Source organism: Perissodus microlepis, chromosome 6 (genome assembly GCF_051167445.1).
Source record: "Perissodus microlepis isolate ML-2025 ecotype Zambia chromosome 6, ASM5116744v1, whole genome shotgun sequence".
Classification (NCBI taxonomy): Eukaryota; Metazoa; Chordata; class Actinopteri; order Cichliformes; family Cichlidae; genus Perissodus; species Perissodus microlepis.
Window position 1 is genome coordinate 15797159 of NC_140466.1, and position 22983 is coordinate 15820141.

Below are 22983 nucleotides of genomic sequence, written 5' to 3' on the forward strand. Positions count from 1 at the left end.
AAAAACAAACAAACAAAAAAAAACAGGAAGTAACTAAACACCAAGCACACATAGAGACTTAACAAGACATAGTTGAGGCAGCATAACTGAAATGTAACCAACCGGAAAACTCCAGCACATAATCAAAAACAAACAAACCTAGGAAATTATTAATAAGCTGTAATAATTATTAGCTCTCAGCTGGGGTCCTTTCTGAAGATCTGCTTTGACTTATGATGTAGTACTCTGTTGTTGTGGTTGAAAAACAAGGATCTCATCACATGATTAATTTGTTCATTTATATTTTGTTAATGTGCAAATGCTAAATAGTAAAACTTTCTTCAAGTAAAATACGAAATTGTTAGTGACAGCCACAAAAACCGCTACAATTTGCTCCTTGTCTCACTGTCCCCGAAGCTGCAAACCAGCTCAGCCTGCCAGCAGAGGCTCCTCATGTTTTGCTGCTGATAAATTTGTCCTTCACATACAATGCAAGTCCATCTAGCAAGCATTTAGGCTGCAGCTTAAGAGGAAACTAATCAGCAGCTCTCTATATTTAAACTCACATTTTCCTTTTTCATTTGCAGTTTTTTTTGATTCGGGCCGATCTGCGAGGGCAAGCTAATATTGCACATACCTCCAGTTTTCAGTTGCAGATTTACAGGAGCTCGCACTGCAGTCACTTTTTTTTTTCCTGCAAAGAGCGTCTGTGTGCTGTTTACTGGAGTATAAATGAATAATTAGAACTTGTGCATCTGTCTCATCTTGGGAGAATATCTCGCATTTTTTGATGTGTTCTATGTTTATCATCGCCTCTTCCTGTCTTCTCCCTCACATACATACAATCTGCTTTGAAATGCTTATTTATTATTTATGTTTTAACAGCAATGAAGGTCATATTTTATGCTTCACAGCTCCTGCTTTGCATAAATCTGATATTTTATAAATGTCAGAATAGCACAAAGTTATGCAGAGATCCAGACTCATGTACCCTGATTCTGCTTGTTCTCATACTCTCTGCTCTTGCCCGGGTTCTTCCTTTCCCTGTTGCCTGCTCCTTCCTCACTGTTCTGCTCTTTTTCACCTCTCTGTGTCTCACCCTCCACTCTCTCTCCTGCCCTTCTTCAGCTCTTCTTCTGTTCCTCCATACAGCTTTTTTTCTTTGATCGCTCTCCATTTGTTTCTTTACCCTCCCACTCAGCATACTGACACAGCTGAAGGGATCTCTCTCTCTCTCTCTCACACTCTGTCTCCCTCATTGCTCTCATTCTTCTCTCTATCTGTCTTTCTCCTTATTTGCCTCCCTCCGTCTCTATCTTTACCTCCCTCCCTCACTCTCCCTCCTTTCCTCCCTCCCTGTCATCCTCCTCCCTCGCTATCTCTCCATGCACACTTGATTCATTTTACACATTACGGAAGCATCCATCATTTTGCTCTGTGGAGGAAAAATCTCTTCTTTTTTTCCCCTTTTCTTTTTTTTTTAAAAAAAAAACCCGCAACAGTATTTTCCACTTCTCTTCTTTACGGCTGTCTTCTCTTTCCCAACTCCTACACTCTCCTGTGGATCCAATCCTAAAGCTGGAACCAATATGTTTTATTTTCAGCTGGTCATCATGGCAGGGACCGTTCTGTTGGCGTACTACTTTGAGTACACAGACACGTTCCCCGTGCACATCCAGGGCTTCTTCTGCTTTGACAAAGCTTACTCCAAGCCGTACCCAGGACCAGAAGAAAACAGCAAGGCTCCACCTGTCCTCGTCTACTCTCTCGTCACCGCCATACCCACTGTGACGGTGAGTCTGTTTTCAACTTAAATTTAAAAAAAGATACTTCCACATGTGAATATCCTGCACACACGCACACATATCTTACATGAATATACGTGACAGTCATGCACACAACATTCACCCACAGCATGTGAAATAAACACGCACTCGCACATGGACAGTACCTCCTCATCTACACGTGGTGTTTATGGATTAAAACAGGGTAGCGATGCGTAGGTGTGCATCCTCGTGGACTCGCAGCTCTGTTTGTGTGGTTGCGTTCTCTGTAATAACCATGGCAACGGGCACTATATTTGTCCTCCACAGAGCAGTCAGAGATAGCTACAGTGTGCAGAAAGTCTGTCCTTATTTCCACATTGCATTAAAACAGAATAAAACATCACTTCTGAGTGGTCTGACTTATTTAGGTCTGCAAGGCACAGTTTCATTATTTTCACCTGTTACTTCAATATGCATATAGAAGCATCTTCAGTAGCTGAGTAGAATTGAATACTGTCAGTCATAATACAGCAGATCAGACCAATCAGTGTTAAAGTGCTTTCTTTTAGTAATTATCTTTAGGAATTTATCAATTTTCATTGGCACTCAATCAGTTTATAGTGGCTATAATTCATGTAATTACCCCAAGTTAATCACAGCATGCATAGTTTCTCATCAGTAGATTTGAATATCATTAATAATGAAACATTCACATCCTCATCAAAGCTGTGCATCCATGACTTCTGTCTCTTAGGGACTACTTCTTTGATGCCCTACAATTAATTGGCAGTAGGACATGTCTGCCTCAGAAACACATATTAGGGCAGTGCACACATAAAAAAAATCCTCCACATATACTTTATAAACTTACATATATCATTAGTTGGCCTGTTTTACTTATGTATCACTTGCACATTATTGTGTGTAAGTGATATTTAGGTTGTGTGAGACTTTACCACCAGTTTAGGAATCATCCAAAGTTGACATGCATATCACAGATGCACAGGTGGAGCCTAGCGTGTGCTCTAATGCTTGCAGGCTCCAAGCGTCGGGGTACAGAGTGGGAGCAGAGTGGTGTGATTTTGCCTGGAGAAGGGAAGCGGCTTTTTTAAAAGTCAGAGCATCTGTGTTCTCTTTTTCTGGAAGATAACGCTCCATCCCACAAGTTTTTCTTTAGTAACAATGAAAAAGGCAGACATTTTGCTAACTTTTCCCTCAAATTTGACTCGGACTTTTAGCTACAAACACAACATGGACTAGCTCTTTCAAGTGACCGTGCAAACACTTGTTTTAACAAAGTATCCATATCTCGTGTGTGTGGATTCTATCTTTGATAGCTCAAGATTATTTTCAAATTCACCAGAAATTGTGCAGATTTTTCTTTTTTCCCTTTAGGCCCTCTTCTTTTTTGCTGCTCTCTCTTTTCATGTACACTTGCTGCTTTGTCTTGCCCAAGTTAAAATATTTAAAACGGAACTCTGGAGATTTACGTTTAGTCCCTCCATTAAATGAGGACAGATGTTCTGACATCTAGCCCTTAGTGTGACTGAATCTCCAGAAATGCTGACACCTACACTTTCTATAATGAATACAGGAAGGTTTTTTTGTTCCATTAGAGTCCATTTATTTTTTAGAATAACCCAAGTGAAAGCCCCAGATTTAAATTTTTTGACTACACAACACTCCTTCCAGAGCCACTGAAGACATTTTACTGCAGTTTTTGTGAGATGAGAGATACTCCCTTTGATAAACAGTGAAATAGCTTGAGTGCCCCTAGAAATGTCTTTGCATAACTTTGCACAACCTTTCAATGAATCTGTCACATGCAGGAATGTGTTTAGTTTAGTTCTCTCTAAGATAAGGCATGTGTTGCACTGACACTCAGGGCAGGTGCTCCTCTGGCTGACACAGCATTTAAGCAGCAAAATAAAATAGTGCACTACTTTAATGAGATTAAATATGTCTGTAATGTAACAAAGAAATGCATTATTCTTCTTAGATTCAGAGTTTTCATCCTACTTTCTAATCCAAAAATTATGCCACTTGTGTTGCATAACTTCTTCAACTATCTGCATAATGAGGAGATAAGAAAGAGAAAGAAAAGAGAGAAAGAAAACATCATGAGATGCATCAACGTGCGTGAAAAGGCTCCCTCAAGAATGTGATGGCAAAGTGCAAAGCTCTTTGGTACGTCTTTGTTTTCAGGAAGCATATGCATTGATATGTAAGGCTGGCAATTATGTAATAATGGATTTCAGGCGAGGTTGCAGAGCTGTGCTAAATAAGTTAATGAGCATTAAAAGATATTTTCTACACGATTAGTAAAGTCATACCTTACATGTCTTTTACAAATTAAAAAGTGATGTTTTATATATATTGTATTGTATTTTGTGTCACATATAAAGCCGAATTCTGTTCAGACGAGGACGTCACCATTCAAAGTGATATAAAGTTCTGAAATGATGTTCACATCACATTTCTAAGTGCTACATGCTTAATATAATGCACTTTAACTAAACAACTCAGCTGAAGTGAAGTGAGGACCTGCTCAGCAGAATACATTTGTCTCCATCTACAGAGATATGTGAGGTCAGACAGTGTCAGACGCATGACTCAGGAATTCAAATTTCATTTAAATCTCCTCTTACTGGCAATATGCTGAACATTATATAATTCATCTCACCATTAACATTTCACAGAATGTGTACCCTACCCTTCAGTACACGTTCCTGGAAATGGCTCTGTACTTTTCTACTGATCTACTGGAGCAACATACACTCACCCAGTACTTTATTAGGTACACCTCTTCAACTGACTGTTACCTAATCAGCCAATCATATAGTAGAAACTCAATGCATTTAGACGTGTGGACATGGTCGAGACGACCTGCTGAAGTTCAAATAGAGCATCAGAACAGGGGGGGGAAAGGGCAACTACGAGCGGGTGATGGTTATTGGTGCCAGACTGGTTGGTCTGAATATTTCAGAAATTGATGATCTACTGGGATTTTCCTACACAAATATTTCTTGAGGTTTATGGGGAATGGTCTGAAAAAAAGTTCTCTGAGTGAAAATGCCATGCTGCTATGAGAGGTGAATGGCCAGATTAATTTGAGCTGATAGAAAGGCAACAGTAACTGCCATGTTAACCAGCAGGATTACACAGCATGTCACAAAGCTCACATCATCTCAAACTGATTTCTTGAACATGACAGCGAGTTCACTGGCCTCAGCTCTGCAACTGTGTGATGCTATTGTGTCATTATAAACCAAAGTCTCTGAGGAATGTCTCCAGCGCTTTGTTCAGACTATGCTGCGAAGAATTAAAACAAATAAAATATTTAGAGTTTTCAGCTGTTTTAAGATTAAGCAGGTCTATTCAACACATCTGTCAGACCTCTGCACTGGTGCGTGACCATGAATTTGTTTTTTTTTGGGTGCATTTCAGTTTCAGGATCCATTTACTTTTTTAAAATTAAGCCTTGCTTTTTCTTTTTATCTGTTTATTTAAGCTTGTTTTTTCACCCTGGAATAAATTTTGGCTTCCATTATGGTTTTCTGCAATCTCACCCAAGCAAGGGTGATTGAATGACTAAGGCACTGGACTACAATCAAAAGCTCCATGAGGGTTTTTTTTTTTCATAATATAATTATTTATTTTCCATTTGTTTTTCCATCAAGTCCTTCACATATTTTTGTTAGAAAAAATGGTAAGCAATAGCTAGTAGCACACATTAGCCTTGGTGAAAATTTGATTTGCACTGGTTAAAACAGAGTCCACTCCATCTCTCTGACCCAAAAGTCTGTGCTGAAGCTGACGGTGCTGAAAAGAAGTGCAAATCTTGTTCATCTCAAACAACCTGTAAGAACTGAATAGCACACACACACACACACCAGATTGTGTGTGAGTGTGTGCGGTACGTGAATGCTGCACAATGCTAAAGGGACACACAGAGAGGAAGTGAGAGGGTGAGTGAAATAAAGGCACTTGTGTGGTACTTGGCAAAAATGCTGTAGGTTTCAGTGCATCAGTGAAGGTAAGTGTGTGGGAGGATGACGGCACACATCTCCTCCGCGGCCACTGAAAATCATTTTTGTGTGTGAAGATAGAAAACGGCGTGCGTGTGTGTGTGTGTGCGCACGCAGTAGTGCTCGGATCTAAGTACTAGTCAGAGTAGCCGCAGGCGATCTCTATGACTTTCCACAACTGCAGATAATTCTGTTTTTACACACACAGTATTCAGTGCAGAGCATGTAGCATCCCGCGTGTGCAATACATGTACCAAATGCATTACAGGTGACATTTCAGCACTCGTTTTAATCATCACTCAAAGCTGAAAGAGCAAGGTGAAGTGCTATTTGAACCATTTGCTAAGTACGTGCATGTGTGTGTGTGTGTATTTCAGTGTATTTGAGTGAATGGAGACCTTATGTGCACATGTTGATATCACACTGCAATCCATCCAGTGGTAATTGCAGGCTTGGTGTGAGCTTTCACAGCACGTGGACACACACACACGCACACTCACACACAAGGGTGCGGCAAATGAATGAAGTTTTGAATGCAGAGGTTTATTTCTCCACCTTTTTTATGTGGGTCAGAGGCATAATGCTAAATACCTTTGCCCTTGAGAGCTCGGTTCTAATGCTGCTAAATATAAGCCTCTCAAACTGTGTGAGAAGACACAGCGAGGGCGCTCTTTGAGAGGAGAGACGCAGAGACAGAACGAGTTCAAAACACAGCAAATACAAACTACAACATTGAGGTAGAGAAATGGCGAAATGAAAGAAAAGAAAATGAAAAAGAAGTGTTAGGGCAGCCAAAAAAAGAAAGGAAGGAGGAGGGAAAGAAGAAACAAGAGGTTCAGTTCCAAGTTTGTTTTCTGCTGTCTGTTAAACCTTGGGAAAAAACCTTCATGCATTATGCAATTCCATGTGACAGAAAGATGGGGATTGGGGCAAACCAGGGATACAGACCACATTATCCAGTCATGCCAGAGTTTATCAAGGGAGAGCTCTTGATGCATGAAAATCTGTATGGTGCTGTTTTTGCCATCACAGGGTCTGAAGTGATGAAGGGAAACAATAGTGGGAGTGGAAGAGGACTGGCGAAAGCAAAGTAGCTTTGAATAAATGCAGCATTCGGAGGAAGGAGATGCTCCTGCTTGTCAGATGTCTGGGTGTTTGCAGATCAGCGTGATGAAGCTGGAGAGACAGGATACAGTGCTTTATTTTTTAATTGTCAATTTCCTTTCTTTTGCTGTTTGATAATTATCTTTTTGTCACAATGAGTTATTTTGAGATATTAAAAGAGCTCCATTAGTGGATCTTAACACCATAAAATGAAGAAATGGCATAAAAATTAAATGCCTTTCAAGTCTTTTAGTGTCAACTCTTTTGTTTTTGCCACTGGTTGCAATAAAAACAGGAAATTGTTCACGAAATTAAACCTGGATTGTACAGAAAACAACAAATCGCCAGTGCTTATATTTCCAGTCTGTGTGCTGGGACGTATCAGATTAGGACATTTGACAGATGACATCATGACTACTGGTTAGTATTCTCAGTGACAAGGTGGCTATAAAAAAAACCCTGCTGCTTATCATTTCAGAGAACATGATTTTGTCAAATGTAATGTTCTCACACCTCTAATAAGATAGCTTCTCCCTCAGCAAACTATCTTTTTAGAGTTATTTCTGTCAAAGGTGTCGGACACAAAAGCTGAACTCCTTCCCTGCTGATCTTTTTGGGCTCAAAGTCATTAAATATGCTCTAACCTGTGAATTCTTTAGAAGACGTTTGCTCTCTGTAACCACAAACCAAACTCTTCCTCCTGTGGTAACATGCGGCTACATCACAACAGCCAATCTGTTCGATTAGATCTCAGAAAAGAGATGGAAATGTCAGCTGTAACTGCAGCCGGCAACAACTAGTCCTCTGTTTCTCCGTCGTAAACACTTGTGGATGTGGAAATTGGTTTCCCTCTTTACTCCCAGCTCAGGTGTAGACATGCAGATTAAATTGGTGGAAGGCTGTGGGTGAGCCCAGCAACAGTGGAGTTCTCATGTATGAAAATGGTCCCCATCATACTCCTTGACAGAGCCTTTGTTATGCTAATGTTTCGAAAATTATGATGTTCAGAAAATCCGGGCTTTTCCTGTTCCCATTTATTGCCTTTCTCTATTCTATATTTACCTCCTATTGTTATTCTAATCAGACTTGTCATCTTTGACAAGCAGCCCAAAAGAAATCTGCTCGCACACATGCACACCAATGCACAGAAACATACAACTACATACTCATAAACTGTAAAGGAAAGCTGAAACGAGCGTCTTTCGTGGATCACGATGGCTCTGAACTCGTACTTTTGTACAGACATTTCAGATTGATTGCAGTTACCTTCTGTATTTTTGGGACACTCGTGCACACATAAGCCTAACTTAACAAAATAATCATATACAAATTGACCAGAAGTTTGCATACTGCTAAGCCTGGGCACAATCCCTCATGAATAATGGAGTCACATATGAAAGACAGAAGACTGAGCAGAGCCACTGGGTGAGAGGACAGATTTGAGTGTGACACTGAAACTCTTCCAGTATTTTCGTTCCAAAACCATGGATGTTGTAGTTGCTGTGAAAAGGTGCTTGTAATGCTGCCGTCACTGTATTTTCAGTGCTTATTGTTTGCACTCTGTAGTTTACTTGATTATGTTTGATTAATCCTGTGTGTTTCAGTGCTACCTACTGTGTCTGTTGCCATGGTTTGCTGAATTGCAGTGCATGAGAGCTTTAAACTGTATATAACACACTATGATGTCAACTATATTTTGTTTGTTAACTTTTGAAGCCTGTGGTTGTTGATTTTTCAGAGCTAGAAGTCACCACGTTTTGCTGACTGAGTGCATGTGAAGTTTTCAGCAAACTTGGTTAGTGCTTTCCATCCACAGACTGGAAGAGTGTGTCAGATGAGTGTAATAAACATGCTTCAAAATGAACCAACACTACAAACACTGCAGAGAGGCCCAGACTTGAATTACTGGAGGTGAAGCCTAGCTGACAACTAGAGGTGGGAATCACCATACATCCCACGATACGATATTATCACAATACTTAACGCACGATACGATATTATTGCAATTTTTTTTAAATATTTTGCGATATTCAGATTCTGTACATAAAGGTAAACTTTATCAATATTCATTTTATCTAATATCAAAGTCTCACTCTCAGTCTTTCTCTCATTTCAGTCAGTTTTATTGTTGACAAACTTGAACGGTTTGTATTACAGTCTAGTCCAACTTAATTGAATGCAACCATCTGGTACAATTATAGCTATTCTGAACTATGCAATTTATGAAAACTATGCAGCCCATTCAGCAACTGAAGAACTTGAAAGTAAATTAAAACAAAATATAATTTTACATTAAATAAAAAAGTTTTAAACTTAATTAAAATAAAACATGTCTTAAATTAAAATAAGTAAACTGTCATGTTTATTGCTGCCAAAAAACAAGTTAAACACATTTGGACAGTGAAGGAATGTCAGGATTCTTGCTCAGAAAAAGGAGCTGATCAACATGCTCTGAAGTCAGTTCCAGTCCACAAAAACTTTTTTTGTAACAAAATATCGATTTCTGCTGTCCCTGTATCGATACATTATTAGCAAACAAAATATCACGATACTACACAGTATCGATTTTTTCCCCCACCCCTACTGACAACTATCAGGGGCCTGTGTCAGCATCCACCTGTCAGTCAAAGCAGTCAGACCCAGATAATCCATAACTTTAAACCTTAGTTTAAACAGATGCATTTAGATTAAGGTTCCACCAAACCATTTTTTCCTAAAACAGGCTATAAACCTGTTTATGTATTTTAACGTGGGAATCTATGGGGATTGCATTTAGAGTCAGCCTCAAGTGGCCATTCAAATAATGTAGTTTTTGGCATTTCTGTCTTGGCTTTATTTTTCAGCCCCAGAGGTTAACAAAATGCTTTGATCAGTGTAATGTATGCCTTAGTAGCTTCATTTGTGAGCGGGACCTTAAATATTTCTGGGGGCCCTGAGAGGCAGCAGCGTTTCTGGTGTGACTTAATAGTCACACAAAGCACACATAGCAGTGTCTGTGTGCGAAAACAATCATTTAGAGCTGAAAACGTGCTTATCAATGCTAGAACCAGGTTAAAGTGAAACAAAATTTCCTGCACGCAGTCCAGTATAAATATTTTTCTGGTTAAAATGACTCCACAGAGATAAGCACAGAATGTGAAGGCAAAAGCACAGAAGACATTCTTGCAGGGAACAGAGTGAAAGTGGCTGCACACTGATTAGGGAAATGATGGGCAAATGTGTACTGTTGGCATGAGTAGATGAGGGGGCTGGGGAACATTGGGAAAAACTCAGGACAGCTGCTTGAGGGTGAGGAAATGGCATGGTCTGGAACTACCAGAAGGAGAAGAAGTAAGTAAAATCACAAAATATTAGCCCTGTACTTTCTCCTTTTCATAGATCAGCATTAGAGAAGGTATTAAACTGTCAAAAGGTGACTGTAATTAGACTGGCATTAACAATTGTGAAAAAGGAAACACAACCTTCTACATATCAGCACATAAAAAATTCACCTGGTTCTCACCAGATCTTAAAATTGGGTAAGTACAGCCTCAGATGAACAGCAACAAATCACGCTGTCATTATTCATTTAACAAAAAATAAGCCAAAATGCAGAACCAATGAGGAAAAAACTACAGAGCCTGTGACTCTGTAGCTTGCAGAACCAGCTTTAGCAGTACAACCTAAACTAAAGTAATCACTTTCAGGGACATTTATTTATGCACAGCGCTCTCAAAGCCCCAACGTAGCATTTCGTTGAGGTTTAAGTCGGCCATTGCAAAACCTTGATGTAGATTTACTGCTGTGCTCGGGATCATCGTCCTGTTCCATGACACAGTTTTGGCCAAGCTTTAGCTGTCGGACAGCGGTCCCACATTTTACTTTAGAACCCTTTGACATCATGGTTGACCCGTCGACTGCAAAGTGCTCAGGTCCTGTGGCTGTGAAACAATCTCAGATCATCCTCCCTCCATCACTGTAGTTAACAGTTAGTGTGAGGTGTTTGTGCTGATATTGTGTATTTGGATTTTTGCCAAACATGGTGCAGTGCATTATGGCCAAGCATCTCCACTTTGGTCTCGTCTGTCCAAAGGACATTGTTTCTAAAGTCTTGTGGTTTTTTCAGATGCAGCTCTGCAGCTGCTGCCATGTTCTTTTTCGAGAGAACAGCGTCTCCTGCCAACACTTCCAAACAACAGATTTTTTTTTCACATTTTTCTCCAGTTGTCAAGAATTTTAACATCTAACTAACTGAGGCTCATCTGAGAAGCAGCTCTTGGTTTGTTTTTCTTTATATCTTTGCAGTTTCTTTGAGCATTGCATGGTCAGACATTGGGGGTGAACTTTTTCCACTTGCAAATAATCTTTTTCACTCTAAATGATAGGTATACAATTATTTTGAAATGGCCCTGTCTCAGATGTCTTTCCTCCTTTACTATTGTATTAACACATACCTTCATTTTTCAAATCTGCAAACATAATTAAATGGCATTACTGTTTTATCTCAGTAGGCACTCATAAAACTACACATAACTACACAAATATTGGGGAAATCAGTTTATGTTTTATTTGTCTACGAAAAAAATATCTGCCCATAAATCAAATTTTATATGTCTTTAAAATTCTGTATCAGTTGGGCAAACACTGTTTCTGCGTTTGGTTTAGTTTTTTTGTTTAATAGATAATAACAATTTAATATGTGATGTGATGTTGTTCACCTGAGGATGTATTTACCTAATTTTAAGACATGCAATGGACCTGATGTTTTGTATTGTGTCCTGATCCTTAAAACCTTTAAACTGACAAAGACACGTTTAGTTCGCAGTAGGGTCTCAAGGACACTTATATGTGTGGATTGAAATGATAGAGAACTCTTCCAAGTTATAGATAATCCATTCTACTTCCTGTGCAACAGTTATCCGACTGTCACTGATGAATTATTAGAATTATAAGTTACTTTTCATAATCTAAAGGGGTTTGCACTGGTAAAAAAAAGTTGTAAGCTGTTTGACCAGTGACCATCAAAACACAGTGTCTCGAGCCGTGTCTATCGCTCTTTACTTTGTATGTGTTTGTGAAGGAAAGATGGCGAGATCATTGCGTCATCATGTGTATGAGGTGGAGCAGTGAAAAAAGGGCAGGGATAATAAGGGATAATCACAGCTTTATCCTGTCACTGCCAGTCATACTCGGTTGAGGTCTTAAAAATGAAGACAGCAGGGCCCATGCTGATACGCCTGACCAGCTATCTGCTCCCATTGTGATAGCCTGTAAGACATGGTCTAACCCGCAGATGAGAACCCTAATCCCCCAATATACTCGCACTCTGGTAGATTAGCTGCAAGGTCTCTTCCCACACTGAGCCAGGATCCCTCAGTTTCTTCTTAAGAGGACACAGATGGAAGGAAACTTATATGGGGAGAAGATTATGAGGATATGGAAAGAGAAATAAATAGAAAAAACAGAGACAAAGCAGGAAGAGGACAGGGAGGGGGAGACTCAAAGAACGAGAGAGATGAAAATGCAAAAGAAACAAAAGAGAAAATGGGAAATGAAGAATATTGGGGTCATAGTTAAAATCTTAGAGGATTGAGAGAAGGCAAGAAAGGACTTTTTTTAAAAATTTATATCAGAGAAAAACAGTGAAAAAGGGAGATGCTTCTGGTAGCCTACTTTCTCCTCCACAAAGACCTGAGAAAGCTGGCCTATAAAAAAAAAGCAAAAAAATAAAAACAGAGTAAAAGCAGAGCTAGAGATACAGAGAAGGATGGAGAGAGTGTGGGTGATGATGAAGCTAAATTGTCATGGTTACCATTGCTAGTCTGTGCGAAGGCTGGCCGTGTATCTGCGTGCGTGTGTGTTTAAAGTAGAGCACTGGGCTTGCAGTGTCAACAGATGTCATGTGATATTTGCAGAAGCCTTATGTAGATTCAGTGTAATCCTTATGAAGGCTTTTTTCTTTCAATTTGCTTCTTTCCACATTAACCAACGAAGAGCCGTTTTCAGCATTACATAATTTTTAAACCGTGGATAATTGTAAAGGACATCTATCAAGACACGCGTAAATGACACAAACCGTAAATACATAGAGTAGGAATGTAGCACTGCATCAAATGTGAGTCACTCTGAGCATTTCACAGTGTAAATGGATAGCTAAATTTACTGTTTTCTCACGATGTGCCCGAGGTGTTAGCGAAGAAAAGTCCTCGCAAATCTGGAACAAAAAAACAAAGGAAGGAATGGATGCATCGGTTTACATTTTCACACTCTGCCTAAAGCTTTACGTGCTTTTTATACGTCGTGACGTCAAACCAACATTTAATGCTGCATCACTGATTCCTGATTGTTGTTACTCACAGTGCATCCTGCGAACGAGTGTGTGTGTCTGTTTTCTACGTATATTGTGTGTCTGTGTGTGATCTGATGTCTTTTTTTGAAGGAGCTCTCGTATATTTCTTTGCGGAGGGGCTGAGAAATTGAAAGTGACGCTTGACTGAACACCCTGGATACATCTGATGTTACAGAAAAACATGAGTTTGCAGGTCCTGCCTTTACAGACAAAGCTGACGATTAGATGCCTGTTAACGGCTCTGTTGTCTTACAATACATTTCTGAAAAATTAGGTTTTCAACAGGCTGTTTTTCTCTGATGTTAAAATAATAATGATCACCCTTTCATCCTTGTTGATGCTTGCTCGCTTGTGAAGCAAGATTGAGTGTGCAGAGTCATGCTTACAAAAGCAGGCAAAAGCACATCCCACAATCAACTGTCACTCAGACCCAGGCAGTGTTTTGGTCGTTACTCAAGAAAAGTAATGAAGTACGTTGCATAATTAAAAGCAGAGAAAGCCACAAGTACTCGTTATGTTACGTTTTTGTTTCTCTTTAAAATGACCTGAAACACGTACATAATAACCAGCTAACAATAGAAATCTCAGGCTACAGGCTCACACACCAACACAAATTCCTATCCTAATGAGGATACACATACCATCTTTTCTTCAGTTTTTACATATGAACACCAACACAAAGACACTTCCTACAAAGCAAATTCCACAGTGATTCTTTAGAAGCATGAACAAGCAGAAATGGAGGCTTCAAGCCTGACTGCTCGTCACTGCTTTTGTTACCTGTTGAAGTTCAGGCTCTAGCTGGGCAAGTTACTTTGAAATTAATTATAGTTACTTCTTCAAAAAAGTAACTGAGTTAGTAACTGAGTTACAATATTCTAAAAGTAATTAATTACTTGAAAAGTAACTATTGCGTTACTTTAAAAAGACGTTTAACCCTCTGGGGTCCAGGGTATAATTGGCCATTTTTAACTACTTTTGATTTTCCCTCCACATTTTCCCTTTAAAAACGATTTACTTTGCCTTGTTTGGTATCATCCTTTTCAGCACAACCTCACATGTCTGAATTTACAGTTATGTTTTCATTTTGATATTCTGTATTAACACAACTGATTTAAAATCAGACAAAAAACATAAAATCAGAGTAGAAATTTTTTTATTTTTTTACTGTAACAACCACAAACATGTTTAATGAATTATATTTCATAACTTTAAATGCAAATATAAATTGTCGATTTTAAAATCCTATGTACAAGTTTTGCAAACAAAGTTATTTGCATCCATTTACCTTTTACCTTGATTTTTTAAATAACCATTTCAAACTATTTACAGAACAATCAGCTGTTCTGCATTAAATAAGATGCCACACAAATTATTTGTGCCACTCCAAAAAAAATTATTTCTGTCCACTATAAAGGAGAACATCACAGCCTGATACCTGCAGGTCTGACAGCAGCAGGTGTATCACTCCTGTTTCTACCTGGAGACAGCAGTCGCCTCATTGTTCTGACACACAACACAAAACTATCCACAACACTACACACTAACTACACAAGACAACACATTAACTACACACTCCAAACACGCTAAACACAAATCTCTCACATCTCAAAACTCGCTCTCTCTCTCTCTCTTGCTGTCACTCCTAAAACTTTCCCCATTTTTTTTCTCTCTCATAAGCAGAGAGTACTTGCTAGCGCTGTCCTTAGACAGTAAACGCGACTAAGCTATTGAGGAAAAAACACAGAGTCATTTTTATCATGACTCTGGTTTTACGTGGCCTATCAACACAATTTAAAAACTGGTATATATCACCTTGTTGCTTTGTCTTTAAGTGGTCATGTGACTTACCACGACTACTTTATTCTTCCTCAGTCAAACAGCAGCACTCGTGATTGTTTTGCCCCCTTAGCTCCAGGTGTTGTGCTAGAAAGTGATCGTTAGTGATGTGCAGATCGATCCTGAAATATCGATTCCTCCGATACCAATCATTTATGTTCTAGAATCGATTCTCACATTAAAATATCGATATTTTAGTAATTTAGGGTAAATTTGTAGTTTATCATTAACAGGAACACAGTGGAAAGAAACTATAACATTCGGATTGTCTACATTCAAAGGAACTACTTCCTCTTCTGCCTTTCATAGTCATGTGCGAAATACGGCTGTATAAATGTGTCGCAGCCCCTTGGCGGGCGCACTCACAACAATGGCTGAGCATAATTGTGCGGACGTACTTTACCTCCACAAAACGCTGAGACGTGGTTTGCGATACATGTGGCAAAAAAAGTGAGGTGTTGTGGCCATACTTGCCAACCTTGAGACCTCAGGATTAGGGAGACATTCAAAAGGGCTTTTGGGGGGGGGGGGGGGTGATAAATACATTTTACAGTGTTTATTTATCGGATAAAATACGTTAAATGTCACCATTATTTTTGGCCGGCCTGGAAACAGCGGGTGTGTCCAAATTCAGAGGCTGCTTCCACATGAGGACCCGGGCCTTCGCGGTCTAAAGAAAGCCAGGTAGTACGTCATGAGCTCCCTCGGTGGAGTGAAACTGCCGTCTGCTCCTTGCTATCTAAAATATAACCGGGCGCTGACGTAAACTCTTGTCCGTCTCACACTTTGTTTAATTAGTTTTCTGTTTGACGTTTATTCAGCTGTGTGAAAACCCCGGAGGAACCCACCCGAGGGATTAATAAAGTTTAATTTAATCTAATCTAATAACTTTAATCTCAGCCAAAACGATTTACTCACGAACAAATAAAACACTGAAAAAGCCAAACAATAACATTTTTAATTATCAAAGTGACATATATCATGTTTAACCCGAATAGTGAAAGACCGCGGGGGTTTGAAAACGATGTGTCGGTCGGCTCAGATATTTGAAGTTTACACAGCTACATTCTCACCTGAAAATATGTTAAAAGTTTTTTTGTGACCCAGAAAGAGAAATAAGAGCAATATTAAGTCGCTGCCGCCATTGTTGGAAACTGGAATTGGCAGGGCCGCGCTATGAATTCTGCGATATGGTTTTTCAATTTTGTTGTCCGGGTGGACAATCGGGAGAAATTCGGGAGAATGGTGGCTCCGGGAGATTTTTGGGAGGGGCACTGAAATTCGGGATTCTCCCGGGAAAATCGGGACGTTTGGCATGTATGGTTGTGGCAACATCACTAACCTTGTCAAACACCTCAGAGTAAATCATATCACAGAATATGACAAGCGTATGTTGAGGCGAACTGAAGAGGAGAAGATGGGCAGGTGCTGCTAGGGCGAGACAGACGTCTCTCGCGGAGTCCTTTAGTGCTGTAGGCAGGCAAGGTGTTCAAATAGTGCACAACTTCAGTTTTTTTATTTCTATATGATGAACTCTGCATTATTAAGTGATAAGAACAAGTAATCTGATGTCCTGTAATCATTATGATGCTATAATTTGAGATACAATAAATAAAATAAGTTTTTGTACAAAGTCTCGGTATCGGATCAGTATCGTCGATACCACCCTGAATATTACTTGGTATCGGATCGGAAAGGAAATCAGTGGTATCGCACACCACTAGTGATCGTGATTACCGTCCGCGGGAGCGCGCGCAGCTGCTTAAAGCTGTAGCGTCCAGATTACTTACGTAGTCAGCTACTTCCGTGCAACTGATATAAGATGCGGTAAGCTGAACACAGCTTCAACCTTCTGTTTGTTGAAAAATAGTAACGGACCGCATTTTCTTGTTAGTAACTGTTACGGCGTTGTAACGATAGGAACAGTAATTAGTTTACTCGTTACTGAAAAAAGTAAAGCCGTTATTCCCATCACTGGTCACGTTACACCCAAAACTGGTCACAGAGAGCCCAAAAATGTCAATTAAGATCAACTCAGCCTCTTGATTTTGTTCCCTCACTTCGAGCAAACACATTCATGTTCTCTTTCCTGTGCCACCTCTGTTTCCCTGGATGTCCTTATAACTTTTTCAACCTCTAGTTGTCAGGGCTGCACATCAAAGACTCCACAGCTACTCCCTGACTCGCAAAGTCACACTAACGGGTTTTGCTGTGCACAGACACCTACACATTTGTGCACAACACATGAATAAATGTGCCTATTTTCTCAACAAAGAAAGTTGTTTGGTCTCTGTGACAGGAGAGGGCAGTTTGTGACACTCATTCATCATTTCTCTTTTTAGTGCCCCTCTCTGCTACCCCATGGTCTGCCCTCCACTATCTCCGTGTCGTCTCATTCCCACACCCTGTTGCGTTATCTCTCTTCAGGTATTTTTCACACAAATGCCTGCCTGTATCCTGGCATCTCCTCTCACTACCTGAGAACTCTTTTATCCCTCCCTGAATAGTCCTACAAAAAATAAATATGGCCTAAAAAACACAGCAACTGCCTCCAGAAAACAGCCAACATCTGCTCAAAACTAACTGACTGCCAAGTCAGATTTTCACATTGCTTCAGTGGATTTTCAGTCCACCAAGACTGTGTGAATTAAAGTTAATGTTGGCAGGACTCAGACACCTGTCTCGTGTACTTATGTTTTCATACTGTTACAGCCTAGCCTTGCTCATTTGGAGTCTCCTAAATCAAATCAAATCAGTGCATGTCGGAATTTGTTACACTATATCCCACATGTGCATGAATACATATGGTATGTGTTGCCTCAAAAATACCTTTCAGATAGACCTCATGATGGCTTTGAAAGCAACCCATAAACAATCAGATTGATTTTCAATCAACATAATGGCACCAGACACCTAAAGCATGGAAAGCAGGTTATATTTTGCTTTGGGCTGCATGCTGGCAGTCTGGCAGCTCCCATCCACATTGTTCTGATCTTAACAAATTCATTGAACCTCACAAATACTTTCAAATTACCCAACGATGCTTAGCACCATTAGAGTCTGATTATTAGCTTGGAATCAGTTGCTTTGTATTTCTGAATGCTGTTTCACCTCATTACCTTCCTCTAAACTGGAACCTCCTCACAAATCTTGTCACCTGCTTTACTATCTGTTTGTCTGATAATAATATTTCACCCTTTTCATATTTGCACCCCCTTCTTTTCTCTCTCTCTCTCTCTTTTGGCTTGGTTGACCATATGTGTGTCCTTGTGGTTGAGTATTTGCTATTGCTAAAAAGCAGAGATTACGAAATGGCGATGTCTTCTATGGATTTAATTTGCATTACTGTAAATGCGAGAGGGTATTTACTGTTGATGCTTTAGCAGAGTTTTGAAGTTTCACAGAAATTCTGCTGACATGAAGTTGTCAGAATCAAATCATGCAGACAGAAGATCTTGCTGCTTGATTATAAAGCATTTTCAAGCTTTCTCTATGTATTAATGTCATTTATACTGACAGCAAACTGTGTGTTTTCAATATATTTTTCAATTTCAATTGCATTTTACACACTCAGTACTGGCTGCTATCACTGATACACTGGAAGCCTTGAAATACTTCTGTGTGACAAAAGTTAAATCTAGAGTGTGGTATTGTATATATGTAAACAAGCATTGGGTATGTGCCAATCCTTGCCGAACAATTTCACACAATGTTGAGTAAGTCTATCAGCATCAGATAAATCTCTCTGTATTTATTAATTTTTTTAATATAGTGTTTTAAATTTAAATTTTGTGTCTGCAGTTGCATTTCCGATGTGGTGCACCTGCCGAATACTGAGCAACAATTCAACCAAGGATTTTTCTCCATGCCAGGCCATCCTGTTCATACAAAGCACCAGACCGCTCATTCTGTAGCTTAGCTCAACTGGTTGATGTAATAAGTGACAGACTAGTTATAAATATCAGTGATATGTTCATCCGTGTCTGTGTGTGTATGCTTTACGGTAGCGTGTATTTTTTCACCCTAAATGTTCCTACCTTGCAGCGTTTAGCTTTGTCTGGTTTAAGAGCCTTTTCTTTTTTTTCATTGCTGATATAGAACAAATGCAACAGCCCATCAGGATATTTGTAAGTGGCCTGACTGTCCATTTCATGGCCACATTCATAGTCTGGCACCCTTTACATCAACAAGTAGGGCTGCAAAATAAGCGGTCTGCTCGTTTGCATGAGCAGCCTGGGATGGAGGCATATTGCTGAATTAATGCTTCAGTGTTCCTGCGGAAGAGAAGCAGGCAGACAGTTGGTTTGTCCATCCATGTCCATCTTTAGTGTTCTCTCACTCTTTCAATTGACTAGGCAGCAAGAGATTCGTGCAATGTGTGGGTTCTGAAAGAGCTCTGAACTCCTGTTTGCAATGTGAAAGCTGGGCAAGGTGACTGGTCACACCTGGGCAAAACAATCCTCAGAACACAGTGCAATGACCCACCCAGTGCATCTTTTGTTAGCAAGCAAAGACTGGTTTGCCTGAGCTGAAGAGGAAAGGAATCCTATTGGTGGAGAAGGATTAGGGTACGGCACTGCCAGATTTTTAGAGCCTATGGTGAAAAAAAATTGGACTTTTTACTGATACAACAAGTAAAAAAAGATATTTGTGAGTGAGAATTACAGTCTAAGAGAGAAAGTGATCGACTGCAAGGATAAGCAAAAACATGCACACGTGTTGCACACCACACATTTAAACCTGTGATAATATTATTAATCCTTTATTTATTATTTAAAAATCTCATTTCCAAGAGAGACCTGGCATCACTCTTTCAGTGATTGTTTTTAACGTCGCTCTTAATGATCTGTTACTGTATATTTCTCACATACTGGTACAGAATATTGTATTTGTTTTAATTGTTATGTGGTGCAGGTGTTTTTGAATTTTTGCTGCCATGATGCCAGGTCTCTCTTCATTCAGTAAAAGCACAGTACTAGTATATTATCAACAACCAACAACAGGTGCCTATTTACACAGCTAGCAACTACCATTAAAAAAACAACATTAGCATTCATTTGAGGTAATATACTTGGCAATATTAATTCCATTATTCATTCTCTTTTATAACTGTTTAATCTGAAAGCATCCGGTGTCCATTAACTACTAAGAGAAATATGTGACTCTGTTAAATGCTGGACTATGTAAACTGAGTGACATTTTTAACGCTTTTGCAATCAAAAAAAAAAAAAAAAAGTCACACAGCACTTTATTCTGCAGACTTTAAGCACTTTATCTATCACGCACACATGCACAAACATCAAACTCATGGATGTATCTGAGGCAGTTTTGTGTGCAGTATCTTGCCTGGGGACTCTACAGAATACATACTGGATGAGCTGGGGATCAAACCACAGATTTACTGATTAGTCAACACCTTGCTGTCTCTCCTGAGCCCATAGCTGCTAACTGTGTGCCTGCTGTTTGTAGCTGAGCAGGCTGAGTACGGGGAATTTTTTTTTTTGTATCATTGGAAATTGTGATGGCCAAACCCGTGGCCACACTCTAAAGTCGGTAACTTTTGTATTTTCATTCTTCATTTGAACATAGTAATACATTTTAGTTACCAATAACTTTATTGATTGGTTTGGATACATTTGTTCATTTTGTAAGCGCGCACATTTAGTTTACTTATGTATTCATATTACTTCATTTCTTTGATTTTTGACTAACCTTTGTCTTTTTATTTCTTACCTGCCATCATCCCTGGGAGTTGCTGGACAAAAGATGGTAGCCAGGGTTTGAAACCATTAAATGCAAAGGAAGATAATTGGACCACACCACCACTTCCTGCTGAAGGGGGGAATGTGTGTTTTCTTTAATTTAAAAACAAAGTATTTGTATTTAATTAAATATTTGAGTTTAGGGTTTAATGGTTTTTGGTTTTCTTCTTTGGTGTTTAGTTTATTAACAAACTAGATTGTACTGCATCGTTTGTGATTTATGATTGTGTTTTGTTTGTTACCCCTCATGTGTCACAATGGTCTGATCAGCCATTATATATACCCTTGTATGTCATTTCATGTTTAGGTCAGTTATGTTTGTTTGTAGCAGTCATTTGGTTTGTTAAGTTTGAAGTCTTTGCCTGAGTTCAGTTTTTTTTCTTTGACCTCTTTTATGAGCTCAACATTTATTACTCTTGTAAATATAATTTTTGGGGGTTAAATAAATGAAAACTATATTTTTTTTATTTTTCTAATAATTCCTGGGACTCCTCCTGTTTTTCAACTCGGTCTGTCACAGAAATGTTAGAAAGCTATGACAATGAGACAAATACAAATTAACTCTGTATTACTGAGGGGAGCCCTCTCAAACTGCAAACAATCCCCATGTCTTTTTATTATAAAATATTTATAAGTGTAGCTTTGATATATGTGCTGTGATAATAAGGTACTGTATATTACTATGTTTCAAACATACCTTGTTCAACAAAATTAAGTGAATACTTGATCATCACAGTGTTACACAAAACTTCATGGATGTCAGTCTGTTCAGTTAGGAAGCAGAAACCATTGTGAATCCATTTTATCTCCTCCCAGTGCAAATGAAAGTGACTGGACAAGCAACAAGACAACCAAAAAGGAAGTGGTTTAGCAGGAGATGTGCCATTTAATGAGTAGAGCTGGGGTGACAGAGTGGCATTAACCTGGTAGTAGGACCAGTTTCTGCTCCTTTGTGCGAGGAAGAAGAGGAGGCACAAAATTGCTTCCAGCAGGCTACTAATGTGCATGTTCCTAATCAGACTCTGAGAAATAGTCTTTATGAGGGTGGCTAACAAGTGCTAACATCCTTAGTGGGTCCTGTGCTCACACTTCGCAGCTCGATCAGCATTCACCAGAAAATCCCAACACTGGTAAGTCTGCTGCTGGTGCTCTGTCCTTGTGTTACAGCATGTGTCCTGATAAAACTGCCACACTCTTGAGACTGTGCTGCAACAGTAGCAAACCTTCTTGCAATGCCACATATTGATGTGCAGTCCTGGTGGAGCTGGACTACCTACTGATTACTATAAAGAGACTTCTTTGTTAAAAGCTGGGGAAAACCAAGACTACTTTTTAAAATTTCCGTTCAGAAGTTTCACTGTGATTAAAGTCAGGGTTTTGTGGAGCAGCAGGAAGTTACTTTTAGTGAGGTCGGTGTGGGGGAAAAGAATTGAAACCACATAATTCTGATGACAGCAGGAGACATGTAGGGGATAACAATTCAGTTGGAAACCTTCCTGCGAATGTCAGTGTGAACGCAGCTTTGGAGTAGTGGAAAAAAATTAATGATAATGGAGCGGATATGGCAACCACTTCCCTAATTTGTGTGCAGTCTTGATTTTCTCACAGCGAGAATTAGGGGGAGGAAAAACATGGCAGAGGAAGGGTAACAAGCCCATTCAGTTGTTAGCTGTAGCTGCAGCTTTGTATGAAACACCACACTTCCTAAAGCACTGAACATTGCACTGCTATCACATCAGAAATTAATAATTTATTTAAACGTAAACCTTCAAATACATGCTTCAACAAGTGTCCTCCACTCTCTCTTCCCACATGCCCTTCAGCCTAACTGTATTTTATTTTCCCTCAGTTTGATGTTGCCTTCAAGGGATCATCAAGAAACTTGAGTTCAATGCTGTGGAATATAAATAAGATAGCAGACACATAAAATCCTGAATTGTTTTTGTTGCTGTGCAATCTGAAAAGCTATGTAATGTTTTAAAAAAAATATAGAGGTGGGTCTGTAACAAAGATTTTCTGAGGCGTATACTGACAAATCAGTATTCATTAAGTAACACTGTTTGTGTAACCTCGGTATGCTGTCTGAGGAAGCTGTGCACGACTAATATTCCCTCAGTAATTACACAAAATGTCATTTGCTGTTAGAAATAAGAAAGAATTAAACCAGGTGGTTGTTT

At 39.3% G+C, this 22983-nt stretch overlaps 1 protein-coding gene across 2 annotated transcripts in view; it reads left to right on the forward strand.

Annotated features, from left to right (window-relative positions):
• plppr2b (phospholipid phosphatase related 2b) overlaps positions 1–22983 on the forward strand; it is a 61454-nt gene that overhangs the window by 25977 nt on the left and 12494 nt on the right. For both annotated transcript variants that reach the window (XM_084931027.1, XM_084931028.1), the window contains exon 3: positions 1584–1772. In XM_084931027.1, coding sequence (XP_084787153.1) covers positions 1584–1772 — 189 coding nt within the window. The remainder of the gene's footprint in view (positions 1–1583; positions 1773–22983) is intronic.